Source organism: Lagenorhynchus albirostris, chromosome 14 (genome assembly GCF_949774975.1).
Source record: "Lagenorhynchus albirostris chromosome 14, mLagAlb1.1, whole genome shotgun sequence".
In the NCBI taxonomy this organism is placed as follows: Eukaryota; Metazoa; Chordata; class Mammalia; order Artiodactyla; family Delphinidae; genus Lagenorhynchus; species Lagenorhynchus albirostris.
This window is the reverse complement of record NC_083108.1, coordinates 70,557,675-70,571,834: the sequence shown is the minus strand read 5'-3', so window position 1 is coordinate 70,571,834 and position 14,160 is coordinate 70,557,675. Positions and strand designations below refer to the sequence as shown.

At 46.2% G+C, this 14,160-nt stretch overlaps 1 protein-coding gene across 1 annotated transcript; it reads right to left on the bottom strand.

Moving 5' to 3' along the window:
* Positions 1–222: 222 nt before the first annotated feature.
* DAO (D-amino acid oxidase) lies at positions 223–13,620 on the bottom strand. Its single transcript, XM_060121445.1, has 10 exons — positions 13,427–13,620; positions 11,956–12,070; positions 10,645–10,721; positions 9,939–10,004; positions 8,122–8,176; positions 6,784–6,888; positions 5,796–5,878; positions 2,348–2,465; positions 1,575–1,673; positions 223–354 (listed from the first exon to the last, which is right to left on the bottom strand). Exons 1-10 carry the CDS (start codon positions 13,618–13,620, stop codon positions 223–225), a joined length of 1,044 nt encoding a protein of 347 aa, XP_059977428.1.
* Between the last annotated feature and the right edge of the window lie 540 nt (positions 13,621–14,160).

Genomic DNA, 14,160 nt, shown 5'->3' with positions numbered 1-14,160 from the left:
CTCAGAGCTCCTTCGCCACTTGGATATTCTGAGCTTTCCTTCCTCTGAGGACTCATGGGATAACAGGACTCTCCTTCAGGAATTGACCCCGTGGTTTCCTCTCACCTTGTGCTTCTTGCAAAAAGGAGTCAGGTGGAGTGGGGGGTTAACGATGGGTGCGATGATTAGTTGGCTGAGGGGAGCAGGGAGTTTTTGTGGGGGAGGCGGAGGTCACTGGCATCTTCAGAGGTGGGATGGTGGCATCCTGAGCAAATTCCTTTCTTCCAGGATTTTCCCAAAGATCTTGGCCACCTCCAGGGCACAGCCCCAGTGGATGGTGAGCCCATAGCCTCCGTGGCCATAGTTGTGGATGACCTGGGAGAGGCAAGAGAGAAGGTCCCTAGAAGATTCAGGAGCTTCCTGAAGTATCCTAGGTAAGCCTGGTGGTACCAGAGCTCCTCTTGGTACCATCCCTGGTGGGATGTGGGAACCCCTGGAAGGGTAGTCAAGGGGAGTGTTTGGGGAGTTGGAGGTCAACACCCTAGACTCCTCTTCTGTTTAGGAGGCAGACCTGCTTTAAGCGCTCAACACAGAAAAAGTAGAATCACCTGGAACTTGAGGTCTGAGATTCCCCCACCACGTCAAATTATTTGAAGTTCCCTAAATCACTTTCCTTGTTCCCATCCTGCTCCAGACGGGATGTTAATAGGTAGACTCTTCTACCCACCAAAGAAAAGAAGGGGCGCTGTATGGATGGACCCTGGAGAGAGGCAAGACGCTAGGGGGGTTTTTCAAAGCTAAAACCATCAGCAGGGAGTTCAACTCTATCTGTGACTCTCCCCCCAACCCCACTGCCATACACACACACACACACACACACACACACGTACACGCACATGCACACACACACATACACGCACACACACATACACACACATGACCTCTCTACAGACAGACACACAACCCTCTCATGACACATACACAAAACTCTTCTATACACCCCACCTCCAAAGGATCAGAATAAAGGAGGAAGGGTGACCTAGATTCCTTCAGCCCAGGACAACCCCTACCTTTTCAATAAGGCCAGTTCCTACCCCATGAGACAGGACACGAGAGGGGAACCCAGAGAGATGATGGAGCAGTCACAACGTGGACATCTGGGAAATGGCTCTGGACTCAGATTCAAACCACATCCCAGCCTTGCCCCTCACCACTGGTCTGATGTAGGCAAGTTGACTTCCACTTCTGGGAACCCCAGTTTGCTCATCTGAAGCATGGGGTGAACAGTCCCTATCCCAAAGAGCTGTAGGGGAGATTCAGTTAGGTCGTTCGTGTCATGGACACAAAGCAGATGCTCAATAAAGTCCCCTTTTCCTTCTATTCGACCACAGGCTCTAGCAAATCGAGGCACTGCCCTCTATGTAAACTTGAGCAGGCCCTTTACCATCACTGAGCCTCAGTTTCCCCATTTATAGAGGAGGGGATATTAGCCACCACTGCCCCCACCTCAGGTCAGCATGACTGTTCCCCCGAAAATGCCAGAGACTTCTTAGGAGTTGGGGGATGGCATTGCTTTCCTTGCCGGGAGAGCATACCTCTGTGTTTGAAGATCCAACATGAAGCTGTTCTCTTTCTAGTCGAACCTGGGGGCGTACTGGCCGGAAGCCAGTGCATTCACTAACAATTTTTGCATCCTGGAAAGAAAATTGTTGGTAATTCATCTCTGGATTTTATTTTTTTCTGATGCCATTTTTAGGTGATAGAGAGTTAACTTTTGGAACTTCATTACCGTCACCACCACCAGCACTATCATAGTCACTTTTGTTAATTACCACTAAGATCATCACCACCTTTATCGGCCACCAACATCATTACTGTAATACTACCATCTCACCACCAGTTCTATCAACTATCCCATCTTTATCAGTCACCGTCCCCACCAGCCACCACCATAATATCGCCTCATCACCATCATTATCACCACTCTCAGCGTTTTCATCACCATCAACACCAACCACTACTTCCATCCTGTCTTCATGACCATCACTATTGTTATCACCACTAGCAGGCAGTTGTGAAGACTGAGATTTCTGCAACAAATACATCTGCTCCTTGTGAAGACAGACTAAGGTGTTTAAGGGATGTCACCTCAAGAGAGAGCAACTCTTAGCCATGACCAGATAGGTTTCATCAACCCACAGCAGGACTTCTCTGTACATTGTCCAATTCTGGTATAATCCAGAGTCCCATGTTGGAATTATTTTGCCCAGTTATCCCAGTCATGATATCTTCCCATCTTCAAGTGTCCTTTTGATCATCAAGCTGCTAGGATCCTGGTCTAGGGCACTGATATCTCTCCCCACCTTACCTTCAGTGTGGGCTCCAGTCTGCAGCAGCCTTCCCAAATGGTGTTGTGGTCCTGGATATTGTTTGTCTCACTCCAGTTCCCCAGCTGGAAGATGCCTCCAAGAGTCACTGCCTGGATCCTTGGTAAAAGTGGGCAGGGTCAAGGATGAAGGAAAACAAAGCCTTTGAGATAACGGGGGGAGGGTCATTGCCATGCTCACCCTTACCACCATGTTTGCCTAAATCAACTTCAACATTATCATCCCACAGGTGTCAAAAACAAACTTATGGTTACCAAAGGGGAAACATAGTGGGGAGTGATAAGTCAGGAGCTTGGGATGAACACACACACACTACTATATATAAGATAGATAACTAACAAGGACCTACTGTAAGGCACAGGGATGTGTAACCTATTGTGTAGCAATAGGTTATTGCAGACTACTCAATAGTCTGCAATAACCTATATAAGAAAAGGATCTAAAAAAGAATGAACATGTATATGTATAAATGAATCACTTTGCTGTATACCTGAAACTAACACAATATTATAAATCAACTATACTCCAAAAAAATTAAAATATTAAATAAACTTTAAAAACATTATAATCTCTGCTCATAATACCGTCAAAAAGAATGCAATACCTAGGAATAAACCTATGTAAGGAGGTAAAAGACCTGTATTCAGAAAACTATAAGACACTGATGAAAGAAATCAAAGATGACACAAACAGATGGACAGAAATACCATGTTCTTGGATTGCAAGAATCAATATTGTGAAAATGACTAGACTACCCAAAGCAATCTACAGATTCAATGCAATCCCTATCAAATTAACAATGGCATTTTTTACAGAACTTAAAATTTGTATGGAGACACAAAAGACCCCGAATTGCCAAAGCAATCTTGAGGGAAAATAACGGAGCTGGAGGAATCAGACTCCCTGACTTCAGACTATACTACAAAGCTACAGTCATCAAGACAGTATGGTACTGGCACAAAAACAGAAGTATAGATCAATGGAGCAGGATAGAAAGCAGACATAAAGCCATGCTCCTATGGTCAACTAATCTCTGACAAAGGAGGCAAGGATATACCATGGAGAAAAGACAGTCTCTTCAGTAAGTGGTGCTGGGAAAACTGGACAGCTACATGTAAAAGAATGAAATTAGAACACTCCCTAACACCATACACAAAAATAAACTCAAAATGGATTAAACACCTAAATGTAAGACTGGACACTGTAAAACTCTTAGAGGAAAACATAGGAAGAGCACTCTTTGACATAAATCACAGCAAGATCTTTTTTGACCCACCTCCTAGAATAATGGAAATAAAAACAAAAATAAACAAATGGGACCTCATGAAACTTAAAAGTTTTTGCTTTTAAGCAAAAGCAAACTATAAACCGCAAAGGAAACTATAAACAAGACGAAAAGACAACCCTCAGAACGGGAGAAAATATTTGCAAACAAATCAACGGACAAAGGATTAATCTCCAAAATATATAAACAGCTCATGCAGCTCAATATTAAAAAAACAGACAACCCAATCAGAAAATGGGCAGAAGACCTAAATAGACATTTCTCCAAAGAAGACATACAGATGGGCAAGAGGCACATGAAAAGCTGCTCAACATCACTAATTATTAGAGAAATGCAAATCCAAACTACAATGAGGTATCACCTCACACTGGTTAGAATGGGCATCATCAGAAAATGTGCAAACAACAAATGCTGGAGAGGGTGTGGAGAAAAGGGAACCCTCTTGACTGTTGGTGGGAATGTAAATTGATACAGCCACTATGGAGAACAGTATGGAGGTTCCTTAAAAAACTAAACATAGAATTACCATATGACCCAGCAATCCCACTACTGGGCATATACCCAGAGAAAACCATCATTCAAAAAGACACATGCACCCCAATGTGCATTGCAGCACTATTTACAATAGCCAGGTCATGGAAGCAACCAAAATGCCCATCGACAGACAAATGGATAAAGAAGATGTGTCACATATATACAATGGAATATTACTCAGCCATAAAAAGGAATAAAGTTGGGTCATTTGTAGAGACGTGGATGGACCTAGAGACTGTCATACAGAGCGAGGTAGGTCAGAAAGAGAAAAATATCATATATTAACGCATACATGTGAAATCTAGAAAAATGCTACAGAAGAACCGGTTTGCAAGGCAGAAATAGAGACACAGATGTAGAGAACAAACGTACGGACACCAAGGGGGGAAAGCGGGGGTGGTGGTGGGGGGATGAATTGGGAGATTGGGATTGACATATATACACTAATATGTATAAAATAGATAACTAAGAAGAACCTGCTGTATAAAAAAAATAAAATTCAAAGAAAAATCACTGCAATTGCCATTGTCATTACCATCAAACACCACCATCTCCACCATCACCATTAACATCACTGTCATCATTGTTATCCCTTCTAATGTACAGCATAGTAATGATAGTTAACAATACTGTATTATATACTTGAAAGTTGCTAAGAGAGTAGATCTTTAATGTTCTCACCACACCCACAAAAAAACTATAGTTATGTGAGTTGATGGATGCATTAACTAACCTTATTGTGATAATCATTTCACAATGTATACATATATCAAATCATCATGTTGTACATTTTAAATGTACACAATGTTATATGTCAATTATATCTCAATAAATCTGGGAAAAACATTGTCATCTCCATCAACAACATCATCTTCACTACTGCCTTCTTTGCTACCATTAATATATCATGATCAATCCCATTCACCATTTCCACCACCACCATTAGCATTGCCATTGATACCATCATCTCCGCCACACCACTAACATCGCCATTGAGGCAGTCAGCACAGTCACAACATTAACATGGCCTTTGAGACTGTCATCTCTGCCATATTATTAAAAGTCATCATTGATAAGTGTCATCTTCATCAGCACCAACTGCCACCCCGAACTCCCACTCACCACCACCATCAACACTGATCTCCTCTGCTGTAACAATACTATCTCCACTACCACCATTCCTCTATCCATATTATTATCATCATCAACCCCATCACCACCACCATTATTGCCATTCACAACACTGCTGGTGTCACTGCCATCACATCCACTACCTTTGTCTCCAGCATCACCACTACTGTCATCCCAGATTATGTTCAAGATAGAAGCCGGGAGCCCAGGGGAATTCCCTGGTGGTCCAGTGGTTAGGACTCTGCACTTTCACTACCGAGGGGCTGGGTTCGATCCCTGGTCGGGGATCCCATAAGCTGCGTGATGTGGCAGTTAAGGCTGAGTCCTGCCTTCCCAGAGGTTTAATGGCTCAACCTCACTTAAAAGCATTGGAGGAAAAAACCTGAAAAGACTTAAGAAAGAGCCCTGGAGCAGGCAGCGGGGGCATAAAAAGAGCAGGAAGGTGCTCCCTCTTCTGCCCTACAATATCAGATTTTTACCCTGGGATGATGTACGGGGACTTATAGATGCCTCTCTCTGGGTCATGGGTGATAATGAAGTGCTTCATCCATGGGGCATCCACCTGTTGATTGAAGACAGAGAAGTCTCATCAGAAGAGTTAAATCAGTGGGCTCCCATCGCCTGCTCCCCTCTATGACCAGATGTTCTGACAACAGTGGCAAAGTCATTCCTTAGCCCTCAGTGACCCCTCTGTCCCAAGTCTGCACCAGACTGCTTGCTTTTGTGGGAAGAGCTGCCCTGATTGAGAGCACCCCAGTCCCTGGAGCATCACACATTCTCATCCACAGAAAAGCCCAACACGTGTAAATGCACGTCTACATTAGCCCACCTCGGGAACACACATACCTACGAATGCACTCCAGTACTCACAGGGGCACACACACGCACACATGCCCACGAATAGGCATGCCTCAGACACATGCACACACACACAGTGAGAGGTGGTGTGGAATGATGCTTACACACCTGGGCTCTCAAACCAGGTTACCTGTTCTAATCCCAGTTCCATCACTTACTGTGATGTGAACTTGTGCAAGTTAGTTAATTCCTCCGTGCCTCGGTTTCCCCATCTGTAAGATGGTGATGGTGATGTGATAGAACCCATCTCAAAGGGTTGCAGTGAGGATCAAATTAATTAACACAATGAAGTACTTGGGTCTGTGCCTGGCACTTAGTAGGCATTCCATAAGTGTTGGCACTTTTTATTATGGCGGGCATATGCAGCTTCCACATATAGACACACACACGCGCACACACACACACGCGCGCACACACGCACACACACACACACACACGCTTTACTATTAAGAAGAACCCCGCCCAAGAAAGAGTATGTTTGGGAGGGTCATGTTGGTTCTTCTTGTTTCTTTAACATGCAAATTCCCTGAACACTAGGGGGTTCCTCTGACAGATGTCCCCCGATTCAGCCTCTATCTTTGGAAGCTCATCCCTCACCTTCAGACTCACCTTAATGGTCTGCCCCCGGCCTGGCTGCAGCAGGGGATCTGGTTGCAAAGCCCCAGCCCACACCCCAGTGCAGTTGATAATCACATCAGCGTCTCCTCTTGCCACCTGGTAGCAACCAACAGGGCAGGTGGGATGGAAGGGGATGAGGACCTTAGTATCCCTTGCATCCTCCCAGCCTGCAACTCTCTGCTCCCTGTGCAACAGCCAGGAGGGGACTCAGTGAGGAACCCATGGACCTGCCTCCAAATTCCGCTCTGCCATTTACCTACTGTGTGACCTCAGAAATGTCCCATCACCTCAAGTTTCAGATCAGATTCCTTAGCTATAAAATGGGGCCGGTAACATCTGTTCATAGTGTGCTGTGAGGCTCCAGTATGACTCTGCCTAGAAAAGTGTTTGGAAAAGAATACTACGGAAGGGGGAAACCTTCTTGGAACCTTCTAGAAGAAGTCAGAAAGGACACAAAGATAGTCTTCTCCCTCCTTCTGACTCCTTTTTATTTCATTCTCTTGTCTTCTGCTCTGCCAAGACATCTGAGGAAGGCACGTTGGAAGCCCCAGCTCCGTGCATCGTATGGGAAGCCCCACAGCTCAAGGATGTAGCACATGGGCACCCAAACTCCCAGCCCAGCCCCAGTGACTCCCCTCACGGGTCAGTCCTGGGTCGCACTGCTATTTTCCATGAACCAGTGTTTGCCACACTGGGCTGTGAGCCCCTTGGGATTGAGAACTGTGTCTAAGTCAAGTATGTATTCCAAGTGCCCCTCAGGGCTTGACCTAGAGCAGATGCTCGTACACGTTAGTGGCTGCAAGTACAAGAGTCTTCCATGTGCCAAACGCAATTCTGGGTACTGAGATTGAGTGAGGTCATACAGCAAAGCTCCTGGTACCTAGCCAGTACCTGCTGATGGTAGCCGCTACTGTCATTATTATTGATAGTGGTGTCAGTCTGGAGGTAAGTCAGTGGAGGGCCTTGACTTTGTAGGAACATCATCTCAGATGTTGGTAAGAAGCCACCAAGCATCTGGAACTTGGGGGTGTGGTACAGCTGATATTGAGAAGAGGCAGCCAGCTCTCTGGCCCTAAAACTCACTGAGGCTCAGATATAGATATAGCCCCCAATGGCCACCATGATCCCACTGCCCCTTTGCTTCTGACACCAACATCAAGGCAGAATGCCTGAGTCCTTCTGGGATTAAAAATAGACCTAGAATCTGGAACAGACCTCAAAGGGATGCTAGGAGCCTGAGAAGGGGCCCCCCAACCCTGCAACAGGAAGCAAAGGCCTCCCCTCTTCTCCTCTCTCCCACATCCAGCCCCTTCCAGCCCGGTAGCTCACCTCCTCAAAAGACTCCACCTTCCTTAGGAGGAATTTCACTCCTCTCTCAGTTAACCTGGGATGATCAAACACATAAAAAAAAATCCAGTATTCAGTTCTCTGTCCCATCCCTGCAAGAGGATGGCGTGGGGGACATTTCCCAAAGAACCTTTTGTGGGTGTTAGTCCCACAGGATGCTCCTTGAGAATATGGCTGTGCAGTCCAGTTCATGAGCACCTTGATGGACTAGTGGTCCACGAAATGTCCCTTGGGAAACCTGAGATGGTCCAAGCCCCACGTTGGGCAGATGGAGATGGGAGAAGGGCCTTGCTGAAAGTCATACAGTGAGTCTATGATGGGATTAGGACTCAGACCCAGGCCTCTTACTACCACCACCCTGCTTTGTATTATCAAAGGGAATGAGATGCAGGGTGGAGGAGAGGCAGGGCTGGGACAAAGCCCAGTTGCTTCTTTATCTGAAGCGGAGCATGAGGAAGGAGGTGGGCTGGGGACACCCACCCCCTCCCTAAATTTCACAGAGAAAAAATGTATGTCACTATTAGAAATATAGTAGAAACATTAAAAGAATAGGAAGCTAAAGCATAATATCAGGATTATTTTATCCACATGGTTTCCTCAAGATAGAAAAACTGGGAGCATTCTTTCCTGGAAGGGGCTGGATAAGAGTCATAAGTGTCCCAAGGTTAAGAGACATAACCATGTTTTAATACAGTGGTTTCCAAACCTGGCTGATAGTTACAGTCACTCAGGGAACTTCTTACAATACAAATTTCTGAGCCCCACTCCAGAGAATCTGATTCAGTAGATATAAAGGGAGGTCCTGAAATCTATATTTTTAAAAACCTCCCCAAGTCATTTGATAAAAGCCACCATCCATTCCAGTTTTTTTAAAATCTTAATAAAATAATAATATATAGGAAATATATGGAATCTTCCTTAATATGCATATATGTGAATATGAGTACAAATTGTATCTTTCAAGCTAATGTTTGCTGATTTAGAACACTACAAGATTCCTATCAACATAAGGAACAAGACAGGGACATCCTCTATCATCTGTATTAGTTAGTGTTATTCTACAGGTACAGCAATTAGACAAGAAAAAAAATGAGGTATAAAAATAAAAACTGGACTCCCCTGGTGGCGCAGTGGTTAAGTATCCTCCTGCCAATGCAGGGGACATGGGTTCGAGCCCTGGTCCGGGAAGATCCTACATGCTGCAGAACAACTAAGCCCGTGTGCCACAACTACTGAGCCTGCACTCTAGAGCCCGTGAGCCACAACTACTGAGCCTGCGTGCCACAGGTACTGAAGCCTACGTGCCTAGAGCCCGTGCTCTGCAACAAGAGAAGCCGCCACAATGAGAAGCCTGTGCAACGCAATGAAGAGTAGTCCCTGCTCACCGCAGCTAGAGAAAGCCCGCGCGCAGCAACGAAGACCCAATGCAACCAATAAATAAATTAATTAAAATTTTAAAAATTAAAAAAAAAAACTTATGTTTGTAGATGATGTAAATATATCTGGAAAACTTAAGAGAATCTATTTAAAGCTATTACACAACCATCACAGATTTTAGTAAGGCTGATAATAAATACTGTATCACATGTAAAAAGCTTCCCAGGTGGTTCCAACAAGGTGTGGAAGCCACTGTCTTAGTGCACAGAGGCGGTCAGGAACAAGGATAGCTCCCACCAAAATTAAAGGTTTTCATCAACATTTGGGGTTGGTCAATATAAAGACAAATCCCACGAACAGTCATCCACTACATCCCTGGTCCCTGGGAGGTGCTTTCCTCAAAGTGAAGCTGAAAATCTCACCTTTCGGTCAGCCACTGCAGATACTTCCTTCCCTCCAGAATCAGGCTTGTGTTGAACCAGCCATAGCTAGAGTCACAGGAGGCAAAAGGTGGGAATAAAGGATCAGAATCACAGCTCTATGTGAAGGCTATCATATGGAGGTGGGAGCTGTCACATTCTTTGGGCCCCCAAAGGGTGGAGCAAGGACCACTGGGTGACATTCAAGGAGGAAGTGGTTTTCAGCTCGAAGCAAGGGAATATTTTCTATCAGACGAAGCCATTCCTGACATTGGGGTGTGGAGATTACTGTGCATCTGTAGAGAGGGTTTAGACATGGGGTGAGGTGAAGAGAGGACCAGAGAGGCATCAGGCTATAGTGAAAAGAATAGAGGGCTTTGGACTGGGTTGGAATCCCATTCTGGTCACTTAACTGTGTGACCTGGGGAAGTGACTTGGCCTCTCTGAAGCTCAGTTTCCTCATCTACAAAATAGGTTAGTGTTATGGAACTTCGGGGCTTGAGATCTATGATTCCGTATCCCCTACCTCCCTAGTCTAAGGTGCAGTTTGGGTGGGTGGGCTCTCTGAAAGAGCTGGACAGAGCACTGGGAGACCAGAGTATGGGGCTCTAGACCAGGGATGGAACAGGAAATTTGAAGCCTCCTTCTTTTGGACAAGTCTATCTGAACTGTGGGGCCTCAGCTCCTTCACCCATGGCAGTAACCTTACCTGTAATCGGGAAACATGTCCAGCTCTCTCGGAGTCAGCTTCCGAAATCCCAGAACTACATCCTTCCAGTAAGGGTCCTTTAGAAGAAGAGAGGGCGGCACAGGGATGGAGAACATCAATAAGAATGATAATAACAAAAACTTATGTAATGTTTTCTGTGTGTAAGGCGCTGTTCCAAGCATTTTACTCATACCAATCCAATCTTTACAACAACCCATTGAGGTAGATACTATTTTTAGTTCCATTTTGCAGATGGGCCCATTGAGGCTCAGAGAGGTTAAGTAACTTGTCTAAGGTCACACAGCTAATAAATGGTGGAGCTGAGATTCAAACCCACACAGTTTGGCTTCAGAGTCCATGTTCTTAACCATGATGCTATATGAAGGGTAAGAATAAGGCTAAGGATGAGTGATAGGGTAAGGGTCATAAATAGGGGAGAAAAAAAGGGGCGACAGTGAAGGTCACCAAAGGATGAGAGTGGGAGGTAGCAGAGTGGAGGGTCAGACAACCTGGAGGGAGATTTTGGCCTCACCACTGACCACTTTGAATTCTCTGAGACTCAGTTTTCTTATCTGTATGATGGAGTTAATAATCACTCTTGGAAGGTAACAGATAATGAAAGTAACGCCCTTAGCACAGTGCTAGACATTGAATAAGCCTGGGAGAACTGGCGTGGGATTCTGGGCACCCAGGCGGACCACCCTCTCCAAACAACCTGAGAACATCCCCCATGGCTTTGCCTTTCATTCGAGCTGGGTTCAAATTCGAGCTTTGCCACTTAAAGCTTTGTGAGCTCAAGTCAGTTACCCCAGTTCTTGGAGCCTCTCGTTTCTCATCTGCAAAATGAGGACCATGATAGCACTTAACTTCCTGGTTATGATGAAAATTTAACGAGTCATTAGTTATAAAGTGGTTAGGACAGGGCCTGGCACGTAGTAAGTACTTTAGAAGTCTGCGCCAGGGTGAGTCTTTTAGTCCATCTTGATGGAAAGTCCTGGAACCTCCAGGGGAGCAGGAAACCTTTTGGCTTCAGCGTCAAGTGCCTCCCACTCCAGGATGTGTCTGTATTTCACCCATACCACTCAAGAAGGGCTAGTTTCCCTGGTTCATCAGAAGATTCTTTGGTCTCCGCCAATTTAATAACAAAGTTGAAAATGAAAATGATTTTGAAAGCAAAAATAGAAATTAAAGTAAACCTGTTTTGAACACAGGAGACTTTGCCTAAGAGGCTCAAAGTACCACCACCCCCCACCCCCTGGTCTCTGATCAAGGCTCTGCCCTATGGTTTATGGTCAGGGACTCCTCACTCACCGGAACGGCTTCACGGAAGAGGTTGTAGCCTGAGACTGGGGCCAGGCCCATGTCTGCAGCGTTGGGAGAACCGATGTGGCTCAGGAGATAGTTGAAGGTCTGCTGGTTCCAGCGCCTAGAAGGATCCCCCAGATCTCAGTCACCTAATGAAAGCTCCAAGGGTTGGCTTGCATGGGGCTGTGATCGGGTTAGTGGGATGTGTCCAGATCTAGAAATCCACCACGTTCACTCTGCAGTGCCCCAAATGCTACGGGTCTTCCCCCTCCCCAAACTTTCTAATATTTTCCCATTAATAGGATAGAGGAGAGGAGTAACAAAGAATGCTCCATCAACATAGAGAACAGTCTTGTTGTTGCCAAGGGGGAGGGGGTTGGTTGGGGGAGGGATGGAGTGGAAGGTTGGGGGATAGCAGATGTAAGCTATTGTATACAGAATGGATAAACAGCAAGGTCCTACTGTATAGCACAGAGAAGTATATTCAATATCCTATGGTAAACCATAATGGAAAAGAATATAAAAAAAGAATGTATATATATATATGTATAACTGAATCACTTCGCTGTACAGCAGAAATTAACATTGTAAATCAACTATACTTCAAATAAAAAAAAAAGGATGCTCCATCGTAACTATTTGGAGCCTACCTCTGGCTTGGGATCACGTAGCTGCGAGTTTAAATGAAAGCTTTGACTGCTTTGGGGACTGTGAACCCCGTGGTTCAGGCTCACCCTGGGCACCCCCCACTGTAAATGCCAGTGGCAGGCATCACTTACTCTTCTGAATACTTTCTCTCGCCTCCCTGGGCATACAGCTCAGCAACATTTCCTAGACTCCCTTGCAGATAGGTGTGACCATGTGGCTGCGTTCTTGCCAACTGACCCTCACGTCTCCTCCCAGGTGGTCCTCATGCTGTGCTCCTTCTACAGGCACTGGCCCGTGGCAACATCGGAAGCCACAAGGAGGACGGCAGAGCCATGAGACGGAAGGAGCCCGGGCCCCTGAATTGCCACCTACTGATCAGGAATACTGGTTTTGGAATTTATGGGCATGAGAATGAAACTTCTGTTTGAGCCGGTACTCATTTGAGGGTTCCTTTGTTGAAGCAGCTGGTGGTTTCTAAACTGACAATGACCTCTGCCTCTTTGCTAAACTTGAACATCCATCCACCCACTTAGAGGCATTCCTGATGGACAGATGCATTGAGCATCCCAGCCACCCAGTTTAGGTGAGGGATGGAGACAAAGTCTCCATCTGTCTGACACACATGGCTTCTCAGCCTTTCGGCCACGATCAAGTATAGCATCTGTCTGGCCCACAGCAGGGACAATATTTATGCGTATTGTCTTTATAGCATGTCAGGCCAGAGCCTCCACAAAAGCTTGTAATTGGTGACGGAAACCCTGAGAGGGAACATCCTCTCTGCAGACTCAGCCCCTCTGGCCCCAGGCCACCCTCTGGGACCCTCACTCACGCCTCCTGTGGGTTGCTGGGCTCGGAGAGGTAGGGCTGCCAGAGGCCGGCAGCCACATCAGTGTTGGTGAGCGGGGTGAAGCGTTCTGCGTAGACCTTCACGTCCAGCGACTGCAGGACCGAGTGGTAGCGCTCATGGATGCAGAGGGCGGTGGACAGCCCGATGACGCCCGCTCCGATCACTACCACGCGCATTGTGCCAGCCTGCGGGGGGAAGTCCGGGGTGAGGCATGCCACCACCAGCTGCGCTACCATCCACTGACGGCTTAGAAGATGCCAGACACCGCCCAGCCCTTTTTGTACTTGATTCCCTCAGTGGCCCTTACACATGGGAAAATTGAGGCACAGAGAGGCAAAGCAACTTGCCTAAGGTCACACAGCCAGTAAGTGATGCAGCTTTCTCTGGGGACTCTCCTCGAATACCCTGTCCCCAGGCTGGGGAAAAGAAAAGGGCCCAGCAGCGTGCCTGGCCAGCTGTAGTCTGGTTAGTCTAATGGTTAGGACAACGGGCTTCAAATCTCAGATCTCAGCTCTGCTCCCTGCTGGCCATGACTTTGGCCAAGATGCTTCTCAAGCCTCAAATTCTTCTTCTGGAAAATGAGAAAAATAACTCATGCCCCGGAGAGTAGATGGGAGTTTTCCACAAGATGGCAAACGTAAAGAGCTTAACACAGTGTCTAGTGCAGAAGAAGTGACTTCCTGACATTTGCGGAGCACCTACTGTGTGCCAGCCCC